General features: G+C 38.7%; 1 protein-coding gene across 1 annotated transcript in view; it reads right to left on the bottom strand.

Annotated features, from left to right (window-relative positions):
* Positions 1 to 15,512, bottom strand: part of PGGT1B (protein geranylgeranyltransferase type I subunit beta) — a 42,210-nt gene that overhangs the window by 9,558 nt on the left and 17,140 nt on the right. The window contains 2 exon segments of the mRNA XM_030003885.2: positions 3,910 to 4,042; positions 7,523 to 7,674. Coding sequence (XP_029859745.1) covers positions 3,910 to 4,042; positions 7,523 to 7,674 — 285 coding nt within the window.

Genomic DNA, 15,512 nt, shown 5'->3' with positions numbered 1-15,512 from the left:
AGATGATTTGCACAGCTACGCTGGCAAAGCTAATTAACTCTGCAAACAGTAATTGTAAAAGGAGATGGTTTGCTTTATGTATGACAAAGTAATTAGCTCTGGAGAAAAGCTGTTAAGCGTGCATCCCAGACAGTGTAATATGTTGAGCTGTACAATTAGCTTGAAATTTTAACAGACAATAGTTGACCTTTGGCTTACTAGTGCCTATTTATTTACAGACAGCAGCTGCTCTTTGGGGACTTGTATGCATTAAAGAACTAAGGAAATACTTTTGTTTCTTTGTCCTTTTGAAAAGACCCAAGAAATCATATATATGCAAAAGAGGCTCTAGGTTACTGCAACATGAAAACTGCGTAATTAAATACTATCCTCAGGAAATGTGTAAATACAGTGGGGTACAGTCTTTGCTTCACGGTCTATAAGTTTTACAACCAGCTTAATTACATCAACAGACTCATATACCTGCATTTCAGGAGGACTCTACTATACTAGAAGTAGCAGATGCTATACTTAAGGCTTCTTTCGATAACTCTACTTAAAAAACAAACTGGCAGTAAACAAAGCAATGTTGCAAAACCCAGTATTTTAGAGTCTGTGGAAGTCACTAAAAATTTCTGCATCTTAGTGTCTGTTGTTTTGATTAGTGATATATCTGCCTTTTGAATGTGAAAGCCAAAAATCAACCTATGCTGATAAAAATTGTGTGATTAGAACCTGACTATTTTACTGACAATAAAACTGATGCACAATTATTTTTGTGACCAGTATTGTATAAACACTTTCCAGTCAGATGATAACAAGAGGGCTATCCATTCTGTATGAAGATTCAATTCTTTTTAATATAGTTACGTTTCCGAATAAAGCAACACCATTGTTTCATATGCCAATCTTCTGCTGTTCTTGACATGCCTAACTACACAAACCTCCTCCCTCCTTCAGCTGTATTGAACTACATCTGTCACAGTTCTTATATTGCATGACAAAAGAGACAAATTCCAAAGAATAAGCTAAAATAATCCAGAAACTTATTACAAAGATTACAGTGTTTTACCAGTCATGTTACTCTCCATCCAAATTAGCTGCACTTCACATGTATGCCAATTTGAGTAACTGAAAAAAGTTTGTTAACTATCACTTGTTTCATCTATGTGCAAATGACATATGATGGTACGACAAAACCACACCTTTGTCACAGCAGTGTACTACTGAGCAATGCAACCTCTTTTGTTTTATAATTAATGGAAGTACCAGAATGAAGTAACATAGTAAAACAGGCATAAGCATTTGCAAAAAAGTCAGTAACAATATTCACTGTATAGTTGGTTGCACAAGGACTAAGAGATAAAATAATCTCAAATAGAATTTACCTTGAATTGTAATATATATAGGTTATTTTTAGCCCCACCTACAAAATCTTAACAGGAGAAATCAAGCTAACATTCTTGGATACCACATTTCACATTCACTGTATTTATTTAAGAAACATGCTTTAAAAATACTTGGTTCATGTGATAGGTAATGGAACTGGAATCTCTCAAGGAGGGTTGTGGAAAAATGATGAGAGAAGGAACAGCCACCACTGTGAAATGATTTTCACAAGGTCTACTCCCGGAGTGTTTGAGACTTCTTCAGAAACATCTTCAGCTCTACGATGCGACCAAGCAGGGTGTAAAGATTTTGTGTATTTGCCTAAAAGTGCCAGACACTTTGCAACCAAGTTAGTGCATTGAAATACTGGTCTGACCAAGCATGCACACTCGGAAAACCAAGACAAAACTAGTGTACATGTGCATACCAACTCTGCAGTGAATTAACAATATACCAATGCTTTTAAAAAAAGAAGTCCTACTGAACACAGTGTATAGTCAATCTAACAATTCACAGTAAACCTGGACAAAATATAGCATCTCTTGTTATATGTTAGCACATGCTAAGGCTGCTTACAGAACGCTGCTTACAGGATCTCTTTAAGTTACTCTCTGAGCTAGCCGGGAAAAGACACAGTCTTCGTGATAAGCCACCGTGTCTTCTGGACTTTGACCACGCCCAGACTCCAGCTTTACTTCACTGGTCAACTGAAGTATTACTACAAGCCCTTGTTCTGCTCAGGCTTCAGGGTTGTTTTTTTTTTTTTTTGGGGGGGGGGGGGGGGGGGTGTTGGGTTTTTTTTTTGGTTTTTTGGGTTTTTTTTTAAGAAATGGTGTCAATTTTCCCAGTAGGAACATAACAATTGGAATTTGCAGGTACAAGGATTAATACTAAGGCTCTAGAAGCAAACTATAAGTTTGGTTCAAGATCACTGTAGACAGTAAGTCTCCAGTGCCTTTTCAAAGCTCCAAACTTCCAAAAAATCTCCACTTGCCTGCTCTACCAATGGCCTCATATGATGCTCTCTAGTTCCTGTCTTAGAAATAAATAATTGCTCCCTGCTCACTTCATCTTTTCAGTGCTACTTACTACTTTTCATATGTCTGTCACACTCCACTTAATCATCTCATTTCCAGAATGAAGACTCCTAGTGTATTAAATGGTCCATTTACAGAAGCTGGTTCATACCTCTGACAATTCAACTCAACTTTCTTTCTACCCTTCCACTTCCATCATACACTTGGGACCAAAACTGCACTAAGTGTACAAAATGCTAACAGTCGATGTGATATATAGAACAACACAATGAGGATTTTGCTCTCTGGTTTTGTTCTCTATTCTTTCTTAATATTTGATTCTCCTATTGTATCTCTGCTAAGCTATCTGATTACAGGCTAATCTCAGCAAACACAAAGGTCCAGCAAGCATCAGAGGATGAAGAACCCTCCTGACCTAAGCAGTCAAAAGCAAGCACCCTGCGTTGGCTGCTCCCTCAGACTGTAAAAGGAGAACAGATAAATCATTGTCCCCAGTTGAAACCCACCGAGAGGATTCAGCAGAGGGAAAAGGGATAAAAGGTGACAGTAGAGCATGAACAGACTGCTGGTCCGTATGCTTGTATGACTGAGCCCTGCCCTTGATCACCTCGGTTGGTCCAAGACTATGGTAGTGTGCCAGAAAGCTTCTTGTGATGTACACTAAGAAATGCTTACACATCTAACTACCTCCTTAAAAAATAAAACCAATTTGGTCTGAAGCAGGAGATTATGTCGTTTTTAGACTTCGGAGTTTCTCACTCAAATTTACAATCTCACTGCTGGCAGCAACTACTAAAACATAGTGGTTTACAACAGAAGCTGTATGTAATCATAACTTCGGCTCTTTTTTGTGGACTGAAAGAGTTTACTATGTATGTTTACTCACATTCAGGGAACTGTAGTTTTCAAGCTCACTCAGCTTCTTTGAAAAGCACTATTTTAATCTTGGAAAATGAAACTCAATTGAACTAATGAAACATCATGAAAAAAGCTGAAAACTCTTTTGCTCCAACCAAATATGAAGACAGCTTGCACAGACACAGAAAAAATGTGTATATACTAATATTTTCCTTCATTCCAAATATCTAATAAATAATGAGGTACATGACTGGAAACAGTTACTAAGCTTGAACTGATGTTAGTAATTAGTTTTTCCTTTGATTTTGTATATCATTTAAAAAGCAGGACTACAGCTGATTGAAATGTGAGAATTTTACGGATGCAGTGCTTTATTTATGCACTTTTTCTAAGTTATAGGAACATCAGGCCCCAGTTTTCAAAAACTTGCTTTTGATTTTAAATTGAGTTTTAAAGAAAAAAGATCAGATTTAATTTGCAGTGAACAAACACACCAAATAAAATTATCTTGCTAGTGCACAGATTACAATGAAAATACAAATGCATAAAAAAAAAAAAGTAGTTTTGGACAGAGAGATTTTTAGTCATAGTTAAAAAGCTGGTAACTTTAAAATGTAGTAAGAAATAACACTTTGTGAATACTCACCATACTTCTTCTAATATAGTCTATCACTTTTTTCATATCCATGCCTGACCAGTTATCGAGCATGTAGCAGATGCAGGAAGCACAGTACACAAACCTCGTATCATTCTCACTTCCTTCGAGCACTGCACAGAAACTGAAAGAAACGTTTCTGTCATTATACACTATATAGCCAGTTATATCAGAAAATATGAAAGCAGTTTAAGAAATTGTGTAATTTTTCCTTTAAAAATTAGTTACTTTTATTTACAGTATTCACATAAATATAACCCAAAGCTACGCTAGATTTTCTTTTCAGAAGATGTGATTCTAATTAAGCCAAGCAAAACGAATAGAACTATTAACATTTAGAGCCTGGGTGACTATTTTCAGCAATGCAATGGCACTGGTCTTTACTTATTCAAAGATGCTAATGCTTGTGGTCTTTCACCTATCACCGCATATACTGATGTATGAGTTACCATTTTAACATTTACTGTTTTGGACAGAATCTTTGCCTTCCTAGAAATCTAATAGCTCACAAGGCTTTCTTTCCTGACTGCAACCTTCAGGATCAGTTTCCCATGTATATATAAATTTAATTATTATTACCACCATTTCTAATACAAATGGTGAAAATGACCTTCAATCCAGTTTTGATTTATTACAGCTACAATCTTTCCAAACTCTATGAACATTTTAAAGTTGTTGTATCTGGGTTATCTAGTACAATCCTGTGCTCTCTCAGAGGCCCTTAAATGAAGATGGATGCTGTAATTTGGATGCTTGTATCGGACATGTGTGTGGCCAGCAGGAGCAGGGCAGTGATCGTCCCCCTGTACTGGGCACTGGTGAGGCCGCACCTCGAGTGCTGTGTTCAGTTTTGGGCCCCTCACTCCAGGAAAGACACTGAGATGCTGGAGCGTGTCCAGAGAAGGGCAACCAAGTTGGTGAGGGGCCTGGAGCACAAGTCTTATGAGGAGCGGCTGAGGGAGCTGGGGCTGTTCAGTCTGGAGAAAAGGAGGCTGAGGGGAGACCTTATCGCTCTCTACAACTACCTGAAAGGGGGTTGTAGCGAGGTGGGTGCTGGTCTCTTCTCCCAAGTAACAAGCAATAGGATGAGAGGAAATGGCCCCAAATTGCACCAGGGGAGGTTTAGATCGGATATTACAAAAAATTCTCTCACCAAAAGGGTTGGCAAGCACTCAACAGGCTGCCCAGGGAAGTGGTGGAGTCACCATCCCTGGAGGTGTTTAAAAGTTGTGTAGATGTGGCGCTTAGGGACATTGTTTAGCGGTGGACTTGGCAGGGTTAGGTTAACGTTGGACTCAATGATCTTAAAGGCCCTTTCCAACCTAAATGATTCTATCATGAACAGAAATAGGTAGTAAGTTTAATTACCTGTAACAATAAACAAACCTTTAACTGTTTGTTCTATGATTTGCTGCCTGACAAGCCTCCATTTGGTTCAAAGAGCTAGTTAGTATATTTTGATGACTTAACCATTTGCAAGAAGCCAGCACAACAGAACGTTTTGATGTGTCCTCCCGACAAACCTCTTCTCAAACAAAGAACAAAACCCAAAGGTACTTCTGACTTTAAAGACAGTCTTTTAAGCACAGCTATCACCACTAGGACACTCCTCTCTGACCCTGCAATTCAAGTGTGAACCGCATTATCTTCTTGCACAGAAAAGCCTCCAACATTTACTGGGACATACTTTCAGCTCTCCTAACCCCAATTGTGCCAGGCCCTGCTCTCTGCTGCACACACAGGCATGAACGCCATTGCTCTCCGGCTATGGCACAGGACATTCTGGGAAACCAGGGCACTTCTTAACATGTGCCAGTACTGTGGTTTATAATCTCACCCTATCCCCAGGTGACAACCACACTGTATGTTATCCAGATACCTTAGCTGAATGTGATTTGAAGTAAGGTAGAAATGAAAATACACACACTTATTCATAATGTAAAAAAGACAATACAATTTAATTAAATTTGTTTGTTTGTTTTTAGGTTTTAGATTTTGTTTCTTCACACCTGTCTTTTGTTAACTAAGGCTTGCATACTTATACTAGAGTTACACGAGATAAATGTCTCTTTCCCTCACTGAGCTCACTTGCTGTTTCCATCCGGACAAGGTGCTGGCTCAAGTTCTGGCCTTCACACATCCTTCCCCTTTGGAGCAGTAAAAGTGGTTTTCATAGGTATGAGAATGTCTGTCAGAGTAGAAATCGACTCCTCTCAAAGTAACAATTCTATACCAGTGCAAAGCACTCTCCTTTCCCTATAGGGGCTAGATGGCACTCTTCCACAGGGAACATAAAACACAGGATCATGTGTAAGAGTTACCAGTCTGCACATTAAAACCACACAGGACACAAACACGCAAAAGAGGTTAACTGCACGTAGCTTACTCCTGTAGTTTGGCAAGATGACAAGTAACCACTTCAAGATGCTAGTGGGTTGGGAGCAACTCCCTCCTTTCGGATATACTTTAAAAACAAAAATGGTCCGACAAATAATATGAATGCTTGGAGCAAGGGAACAGGCACCTCCACACGCCTGAAGGAACTGCAAACTATAGCAGATCAACAAATACATGTATATGTATCTGCATCCATACATTAGGATTTGGCCCATTAAGGTCAGCCTGCTGTTATAAATAACAGAAAACTGTGCATCGTATAGTTCATATTCACCAGTTACATTCTGAACATTGTGGAGTTTCGTGTTTGTTTTTTCTTTGTAAACACCATGTAACATTGCATTTTTACAGTTGTGTTACAAAAAAAAAGTTTTAATTATAGAAGATGTCTAGGCGATACACAGCCATTTGACCAAAACAAAAGCTTTCTTAAGTCATAAAGGGTTGACAGCAATTTCATTGTGAAGTAAAAGATAATTCCTTCAGGAACTACACTTCTGTAATTCTGCATTTCTTAAAGTACTCTTTCAAAAATTACATTCATAAAACTTAACAACATAGACAGATCATGTAGCTAATGAAAACTTCTGCTAGTGCACCAGCTTCAGCCTGCATTAAAAAAACCCAAACCCCCACCAACGAAGTGGATCAAGGGGTATATACCATCTATTAAAAAATGCAGGCGAAAAGGACAGATTTCACAATGAAGTTTAGTAATATTATACTCCTATTACAAGTAATATATAAGGTAATTCATCCTCTGTATTGATATCTTGAATCTCTCGAAACTAAATAAACCCCATCCTCCCACAAAGCACAGCAAACATCATCATAGTAGTGTTCCAAGGGCCCTGCAAAAAAACAGAGAATATAAACACAGAAAACCTCACTTACCTGAAGGACAGAGCAGAAAAACTGTCCTCGACACATAAACCAATCCATTATCTTTCCAGTAATATGCATCTACAGTTGTAAGCAAATACCATCATTCTCCAATACAAAAGCAAATCTATACACAAAGAGCTGTTTGGTCCTGTAAACTGGCATGTGTTCTACGACTGATACTGATTACCCGCTGAAGTATTTTCTAATAGAAATAAAAGATTACATAGGTACTTCAATAAAAAACACGTTTCTTATGTTTCATTCCACATCTGGGTTTTCTATTAACCTTCCAAGGAGTTGTAGAACATAAAATATCTTTCACCTTCCATCCTCTAGCTGGAGAGCTCTCAGTCCTGCCAGTATGGCATCTTTGTTTACTCGACTTAAATCATCTCCAAGAATAACCAGACATGACAGACCTGTGTAAGTCATTGCTATGTGCCCACTATCATAGGGATGAAATACACCTGGACCCTAGAAAAAAGAGGGGAAAATAAAAATATTAAAACATCATAAGACCTTAAATTACAGTCAAGCTTCTTCCCCCCCCCCCCCCCCCAAATTAGGAGGTAAACAAAGTTCTTTTCCCTTCGCTCATTATGGTTAAACTGAAGGCATCCCACTCAGCTTTTCTAATCAAATTAAGCTACTGCACAGCTCTGCTACCCCTGTAAACAGTTGGTCAGCAGGAAGCTTTGGAAAAAAGCTTTGCCAGGAGTGCTATTTATGCAAAGTTAAGCAAAAAGATGGGATGTGCTCAACTGTATCTAAGTTTATCCTGACACACCACTGGGCATTGGCTTCCTCGCAGCTGTGTAAGCACTGTTAAACAGCCAAACCTCTGGAGGTCCCTTCAACAAAGATTTTACTATCTAATGATCTACAAGTAGAAAGCAGTGTGAGGGATTACTAGTCTGTCAATCTCTCTGTCAATTGAAGCAATACCAAATTAGCCTCTCATCTACTTTAATCTCTATTCTAAAACAATAATCAGAGCTTAAACAAAGTATTTACATAGCAAATAATGTCAACTGAGAAGCTGAAATGAGTTAAACGCTGACTAGTCACATGATACAAATCGCAATAATGGGCGGGGATTGATACAGCTGTGCTAAAATTATTGTTTTTTCCTTCTGATATTTCATAGGCACATCCTGGACTGTACTGCTTCATGAAAACAGAAGAAACATGTAACCAGAAGACTCTGGGGACTGCCGTGGTTTAACCTCAGCCGGGAACTGAGTGCCACACAGCCACTTGCTCAACGCCCCCCCCCCGCCCGCCCCAGAGGAAGTGAGCCCCATACTATGAAGAAAATGAACTCTATCCCAGCCAAAACCAGCACAGATAGTTAGGATGGTTCAATTTGGAACAACTGCAAGACAACTGTTTTGAACAGGGTAAAAGGTATTTCAATACTGAGTGGTAGAGACAAGGAAGTTTACAGATCACATTTTACTAGCATTATTGCCCCGTCAGTTGCCATTTTTATTTTGCAATTCATCCTAAAAACAGAAGCAAAAAGTAGTATAAAACCAAATTTAAGATTATGTTATGTGGGTATTTTCAAGCAAGTCACACTTATTCCCAAAGCCAAAAAGCTTTGCTTCTAGTAAGAAACTGGGAGAGAAATACTTATTACACACTAGACAGCAAGGGACTGTTGTCACACTAGGGAATGAAACACAGTTGGGAAAGGGAGGCAGAAAACAAGGTGAAAGTGGCTGCAGCAGCACTGACAAAGCTCTAGCTATGCAACAGAGAAGGGGAACAAGGGAGTGAGTGCTGAGAGCTGTACCTCTTCTCCCTCATTTCCAGCCCTGGACTCTGTTGAGAAGGGGGCACAAATCTCAACAGCTCCCACTCCTACCCTGAGCTGCCACTGCCCCCATCACTGTCTCCTGCCCTGCATATCCCCTAGTCGCACACACACAATCACAGAATGGTGGAGGCTGGCAGGGACCTCTGGAGGCCATCTGGTCCAAGCACCCTGCTCAAGTGGGGTCACCTAGAGCCGGGTACCCAGGACCATGTCCAGAGAGCTTCTGAATATCTCCAAGAATGGAGATTCCACCACCTCCCTGGGCAACCTGTGCCACTTTCTCGGTCACCCTCACAGTGAAAGCGTGTTTCCTGATGTTTAGAGGGAACCTCCTGCGTTTCAGCCTGGGCCCATTGCCTCTGGTCCTGTCACTGGGCACCACTGACAGAGTGCACAAGAGCCTGGCTCCGTCCTCTTGGCACCCTCCCTGCAGGTATGTACATGCATTGGATGAGATCCCCCCTGAGCCTTCTCTTCTCCAGGCTGAACAGTCCCAGCTCTCTCAGCCTGTCCTCGCAGGATAGGGGCACCAGTCCCAGACAGACTTCCCCATAGGGCACCCCACAGATGGAGGACAGCTGTGCCCTCAAACAGCTTAGAAAAAGCTACTGCAGTCATGAAACTCGCTTTTCTAACTTGAGTGGATGACAGGCTCTAATCCCAGAAGGAACAACTTGGCCTATCATACAAATTTTAGGGATTTTAAATCTAACAGAACCAAAACTCTTTCGCTTCAGAACACCTTCCCCTTAAAAAATTTATTATGAGCAGCTTAACCCTTGTGATGCATCAGCTTATTTCAAATGTAAAATTCCGCTCCAAAAATCCTTATCCATATAAGGTGATACAAATTTGCCCTGACAGAGAAGTATTCAGTTTAATGTAACTGATTAATTTAATTTTAAGCAAAGCAAGTCTCTAGTCTAAAAAGCCAAATTTGAACCAGTTCTTGCCCTAAAACAATTCTCAATGTCCCAGCTCTATAGCTAAAGCTTCTCATATATTTTGTCAAATGAAATACAAGACACACACCAGTTGATAAAAAATATCTGGAAAGGTTCTCCGATAGTAGGACCAACTGCTTACAAAATGTCCCAGCAGTTCCCGACAGCAACTACAAAGAAAACTAAGTTTCCAAAGATCTATATAAATGACGTTCAACTGGAATGAGAGGAACACTTAATTTCTTCCTACTTGGAATAACCTAGAGCAGGGGAAGTGCAGAAGACGCCTCTGCTCATTTCACACAAATACGCTGAAAATGCTGGCGCCTGCAAATCAATGTTAGCTGTTCACCATTGCTGTTTACACACTTTTACAGGTAGTTCATCTCCAAATCAATACTGACATCAGGAATAACTGAACAGTATAGATATAGTGAAGGAGTTCGACTTTACATTTGAAAATATTATTTCCAGAGAAGACTACGTTCACTAAGCAAGGAAGGTTTACTCTATGGATATTCAGACTTGCTTTTTAAAACTGTATTTATGAAAACTCTACCCAAATGTTCTAACTACTACAGGTGTGCTTGGATATTCAGGAAATTTTTTAAGGCACCTATAGTTCTCAACCAACATTCTCCTTGAAGTAACAATTTTTCACACAGTGTCTACATAAAATAAGTGAAAATTCCCACAAGTTTTTTTTTTTTAAATTGTACTTGTCTATACACAAGGTAATTCCATATTGCCTGTAAAACTTTGGTAGCCTACAAACATATTTAAATAACTGGGCCCTTATTTTTTAGTGAATTCTGTATTTTAGTATTTTGGTTACACTATTACTTGCTGCAGTAAAAACAGGCTGCAGATGAAGTGTTATAAGCACATACACTGTATGCTCATGGAACTAAGTAATACCATCTCCCCAAACAAATTGTATCAATCGCTACAGTACCTGGACAATGTACAAATTCTGTCTGTACGTTGTTTTCTATGCAAATATTTCAACATGTAGTGGTAGCACACTGCTTTTCCAAATTCAGGGTTTCAGCAACACCAGAGCTGTATAAGTTTTTCCAAGTCTGGTAGTTTAATAAAGAGCACAAACTATACTCGTATGTTGCATATAAAGCAAACAATACTGTCTGCTGCCTGTACATACAATTATGAAGTTCACAGCTAAATTAGTACTGCCATCTGTTTCTGTCCCTGAGCATCAAACAAATATTTAGGTACAAGTAATGCAGAAAAGACTATTAGGATACATGATTTTGAAACATCGTTACTTGGGGAATTGGGAGATGGTCTCAGCATTCAAGAACAGCTGCTTGTAGGTCACACAACTACCTTTACTACTAATAGTTTTCTCTTATCACAGGATTATCATGTGGCAAGTAATTAAAATCTTTATACGGTAAGTTGGTATACTGCTAGGTATCTTGACATGCAATCAGTAAAAAAGCCAGCGGAAGTGACAGAGGGTCCAACACACTGGTATGCAGCCAATGTCTTCAGAACATTTGGTTTAGGGCCAGAAATCCCAACAATTATGGCCAATATTTCAATATAAATTAAATTAAACACAGAAGGATAAGAACCAAATGTGAAGTCATATAGGAATTACTACAAGGCATACTCACAGAGGCCAAAATGATGTTTCATAAGCGTAATTACTGTAGTATTTTGGAAGCTTTTGAGAGCCTAGAAGATCTTTATACACCACATATGGGTTAAAAAAAAAATAAATAAAACAGATATACTTATTCACCAGAAGAATAATATAAGAATAATATATTCTGTAAGCTAACCATAATTGTTCAAATTTTAAGTGTACTGGAATTCACTTATCTTCTAGGTTCCCTGTAATTATTTCAAGCTCATTGTGATACTACTTAGAAATTTTATGTTGTATGTACTAACGCCAATATATACTTCACACACTAATGCAACAAAACACCTGAGCCCAAGTAACAGGATGTCTTTGAGGGGACAACAATCCTAATTATTGGACATTTCAGACAAAAAAAAATCACCCAAGAAAAGAATACTTTTTTGCATAAAATTAAGAATTCATAAAATTTGTAGAAACCGGCCCTGTGACAATTTGACATCACAAAGTGGGACTGGAATGGCTTCTCCAAATGCAAAAGATTACAACAGCAAGCCTCAAAGGTTTCACGAGACAATGGCTAATACCTCTAAAATTTGCATGGCTGGGAGGAAGTGTTGCTAGACTGTCTCTGCTATGAAGGGCAAAGTAATTCGACATTGTGTAGAAATTTGTTCCGAATTTATCAAAGACAACCGTAGTCAAAGCACCTAATTTTTAATTGGCATCTTCAAGCTTAGTAAAAAGAGTTCTGTTTTAAGTTCTGTATTATGAACAAAGCCTACTTTTAGCGAAATAGAACTGTTTCTGCCTCACAGACACTGCAGGCTAAAGCAACAACAGCAACTAAGCAAACTGTCAGCCTAAGCACAAAAACCCCACCACTGCCACCACCTCAAACTGTGAGCTTCATGGTCCAAGGACACACAGATAAACAGAATGAAGTTATTTTAAGACTGGCAGAAGTTATATCTCAAAAACTAGGAACAAGCTCTTAAACTGTGGATGGATTCTAAACACTTAGACTAAGTAACCAGAAGAAATACACTTAATCCATTAAGGTTATGCCTACATGAAGGAGGAATGCAACAGCAGTGTGTCTGGAGGGCAGAACAGTAGGTGCTGCAATACTGCTGCCCAAGCTATATGCATTTCACAATTTGTGCCACCTGTAGTCTGACTACGTGGACTAACAGCCCACTAATGAAGAAGTTCATTCAGAGTGCACCTTCTGGTTCAGTTTCATTTGAAAGGAGCCCAGTTTGCACGACTTGCTCTTTTGGAGTAAGCACATTAAATGGCTCTTATAAAGTGCTCTCTACTGATCTGAACTAATACACCGGAGCAGACATACTCTGAGAAGACTACAATGGGGATATGGCCAGGTCCTGTTCTCTCTATACACTTTACCTTTTGTGATAATTAGAGTTTGTGGGTCATACAGGAAACAGATTAATTTGGATCTCATCAATGGAGTAAACCAGTTCTGCTCTATGGGCGTTACCATCATGGTCTCCACAACCTAAGCCTTCCTTAAAAGAATTAACATTAAAGATGCAAGCTAAGGGGAAGCTTTCAAGCATTTAAATCCGGTTCACTGACGTGATAATGCTCCCTACCACATTATCCAGAACAGCTATTTAAACATAGCTCATGGTCACCAACAATTCCTGCTGACTACTGCAGGGCTAAGAAACTCCCTCTGCTGCAAAAGCATGGGCAAGATCTCTCCAAACACTAAAGAATGGTACTAAACATATTCCTACACAGGCAGAGTCCCACTTTCAAAAAACTTTCTTCTCTCACCTGGCATCAGTTACGAACATGCATTGTTTCAGCCTTAAGAAAATACAATGTTGTGTCAGGAACACAAAACAGATCTTTTTTACCCAAGTGAAAGCATATGTTATTTACTGCAATCTTACATAAGAGTTCCAGGTACTGGCTTTCAATCTACCTCCTAAAACTGCTTCGTAACACCGTGAAGAGACTGAAAAGACCTAGGCCCATCTGAAACTCTAAGGAGACTGTTCAACCTTAAATTAAAAAACTAAACTCCAGTAACACCAAATCAGAGAGACTGCAGAACCTGGAGAGATTTCAGAAAATAATTGTTATCTAATTTTCAATGATTCGTGTTTAAATGCAGTGATAGAAGCGGCACTCTTAGCCTTCATTTACAGTTAAGATTGTTGAGGCTTGTTAAGGCTGTGTGTAGTGAGTTGGTCAAGTAGATATCGTTTTGCTTCACTTTTGGTATAGTTTGAAAGAGCTACATAGACACTACCATCAAACACTGAAAGGGTAACAGCTAAAAAAACCAAACCCCAAACCAAAACCAAATGAGCTATCCTAATAATATTTAGTAAACTTGGAAATTCTAACATATCCCTTGCTTGCTTCTATTATTTTTGAAGGGACCCTAGTGACAGAAATTTAGCTACCTCCAGTATGGCACTTTCTCAAGACTTCAAGAATGAAATCACTGTTGTGGCATGTAATAAATAGCAACTGTCAATGCAAACCCAAAACGCTTACAGGCTTTTTCAAAAAATATTTTTCAAGACATAGATTTAATAGAACATTTTTAAATGATAAATAAAGAAAAGTGACAAGACCTTAAACATAATTCAAAGTCATTGCTGTGGATTTCCAAGTCTCTCTTTTTCTGAGTTCTTTTAGAATATCTTAGGGCAACAGTGCTGGAAATACTTCAAACCTTTGTATGCTAATAAATCAAGCAGATCTGATCCCTCTGATGCAGATGCAATGAAAAAGTATTGCAATGCTTGAATAAAAAGCACACCCATCTGCAAATAGAGATGTTTGCTAGGGATAATGATCATGTAGCTAATTTCCACAGGTTACATGATTCTATCCCTTTGTCCCTTCTGCAGATTAGCTAACACATGGGCCGCAACATATTTTCTGAGAAGAGAATATTTAAGTATGAAGCATGTACTATTGGAAGTTGAGACTTAAATTAAAACACCAGAAAGTGCTGGGAAGGGATAATGACGCTTTGCCAATCTTACTGACTTTTTGTCTTCAGAGGCCTTTACAAGATCTCACAACTATATCCAGAACTCACTCTTCAAGCTTTATATATATACTGGGGAGGATTTGAAAAAGGTTCCCAAAAGCATGCACTGATTCAATGTATTACACCATATGTTACTGACCCAAGCCTTTGAGGAAACACGACTGATACATTTTTATTATCTCAGTTTGGTAAAATTATGTCTTTATTAATTTTAAAATGCTGTTATGCCATAATAATAGCATGACAACCTCAATTTCTTTAGGTGACTGTTATCAAATACAACCACCTTCCTTCTGAGTAAAACCAGTCTTTTTCTTATATAACTATAGTGAAATTATTGTCCACTATTTTGTCTTTTAAACTTCATTTTTAACAAAGCATCCCAGTAAGTCACCACTACTACAGATCCCAAATTGGTTTAGGTTTTAAGCAGAAGTTTTCCTTTTTTCCCCTTCAAGCTCAGCAGGTGGTTGGATTGCCACTGAGGTTAATTCCAATTAAAACAGATGACCAATTCATCTTGCTACTACAGTGGGAGCTCACTGCAGACACCACCTGTAGTGTAAAACAGGATAAGTGCCAAAGCAAACCAAGAGACAAATTACCTTGCCTGTCACATCCTGCTGTATCACCCAGTGTAGAGATGTAAAAAAACCTCTTCACAATTATTTTTCCCTTGTTAGAAAGCGCAACCTCTTAATATTACCGCTATGAGTAACTGGCCAACTTGCTATGCAGGAAGGTATACAGTTATTACTCCAACGTAGATTAACAGTCCCACAGGTTATTTAGAAGCATAAAGTTATGCTGTTAAGAATAAATAAAAATAAGGCCAAAACAGGCTGCTGTACTACCTTCATACTCAAGTTAGTTCACTCAGTTTTACACTTAACT

Source organism: Aquila chrysaetos, chromosome Z (genome assembly GCF_900496995.4).
Source record: "Aquila chrysaetos chrysaetos chromosome Z, bAquChr1.4, whole genome shotgun sequence".
Classification (NCBI taxonomy): domain Eukaryota; kingdom Metazoa; phylum Chordata; class Aves; order Accipitriformes; family Accipitridae; genus Aquila; species Aquila chrysaetos.
The sequence above is the reverse complement of the archived record's forward strand: the minus strand, read 5'-3'. Positions and strand labels throughout refer to the sequence as shown.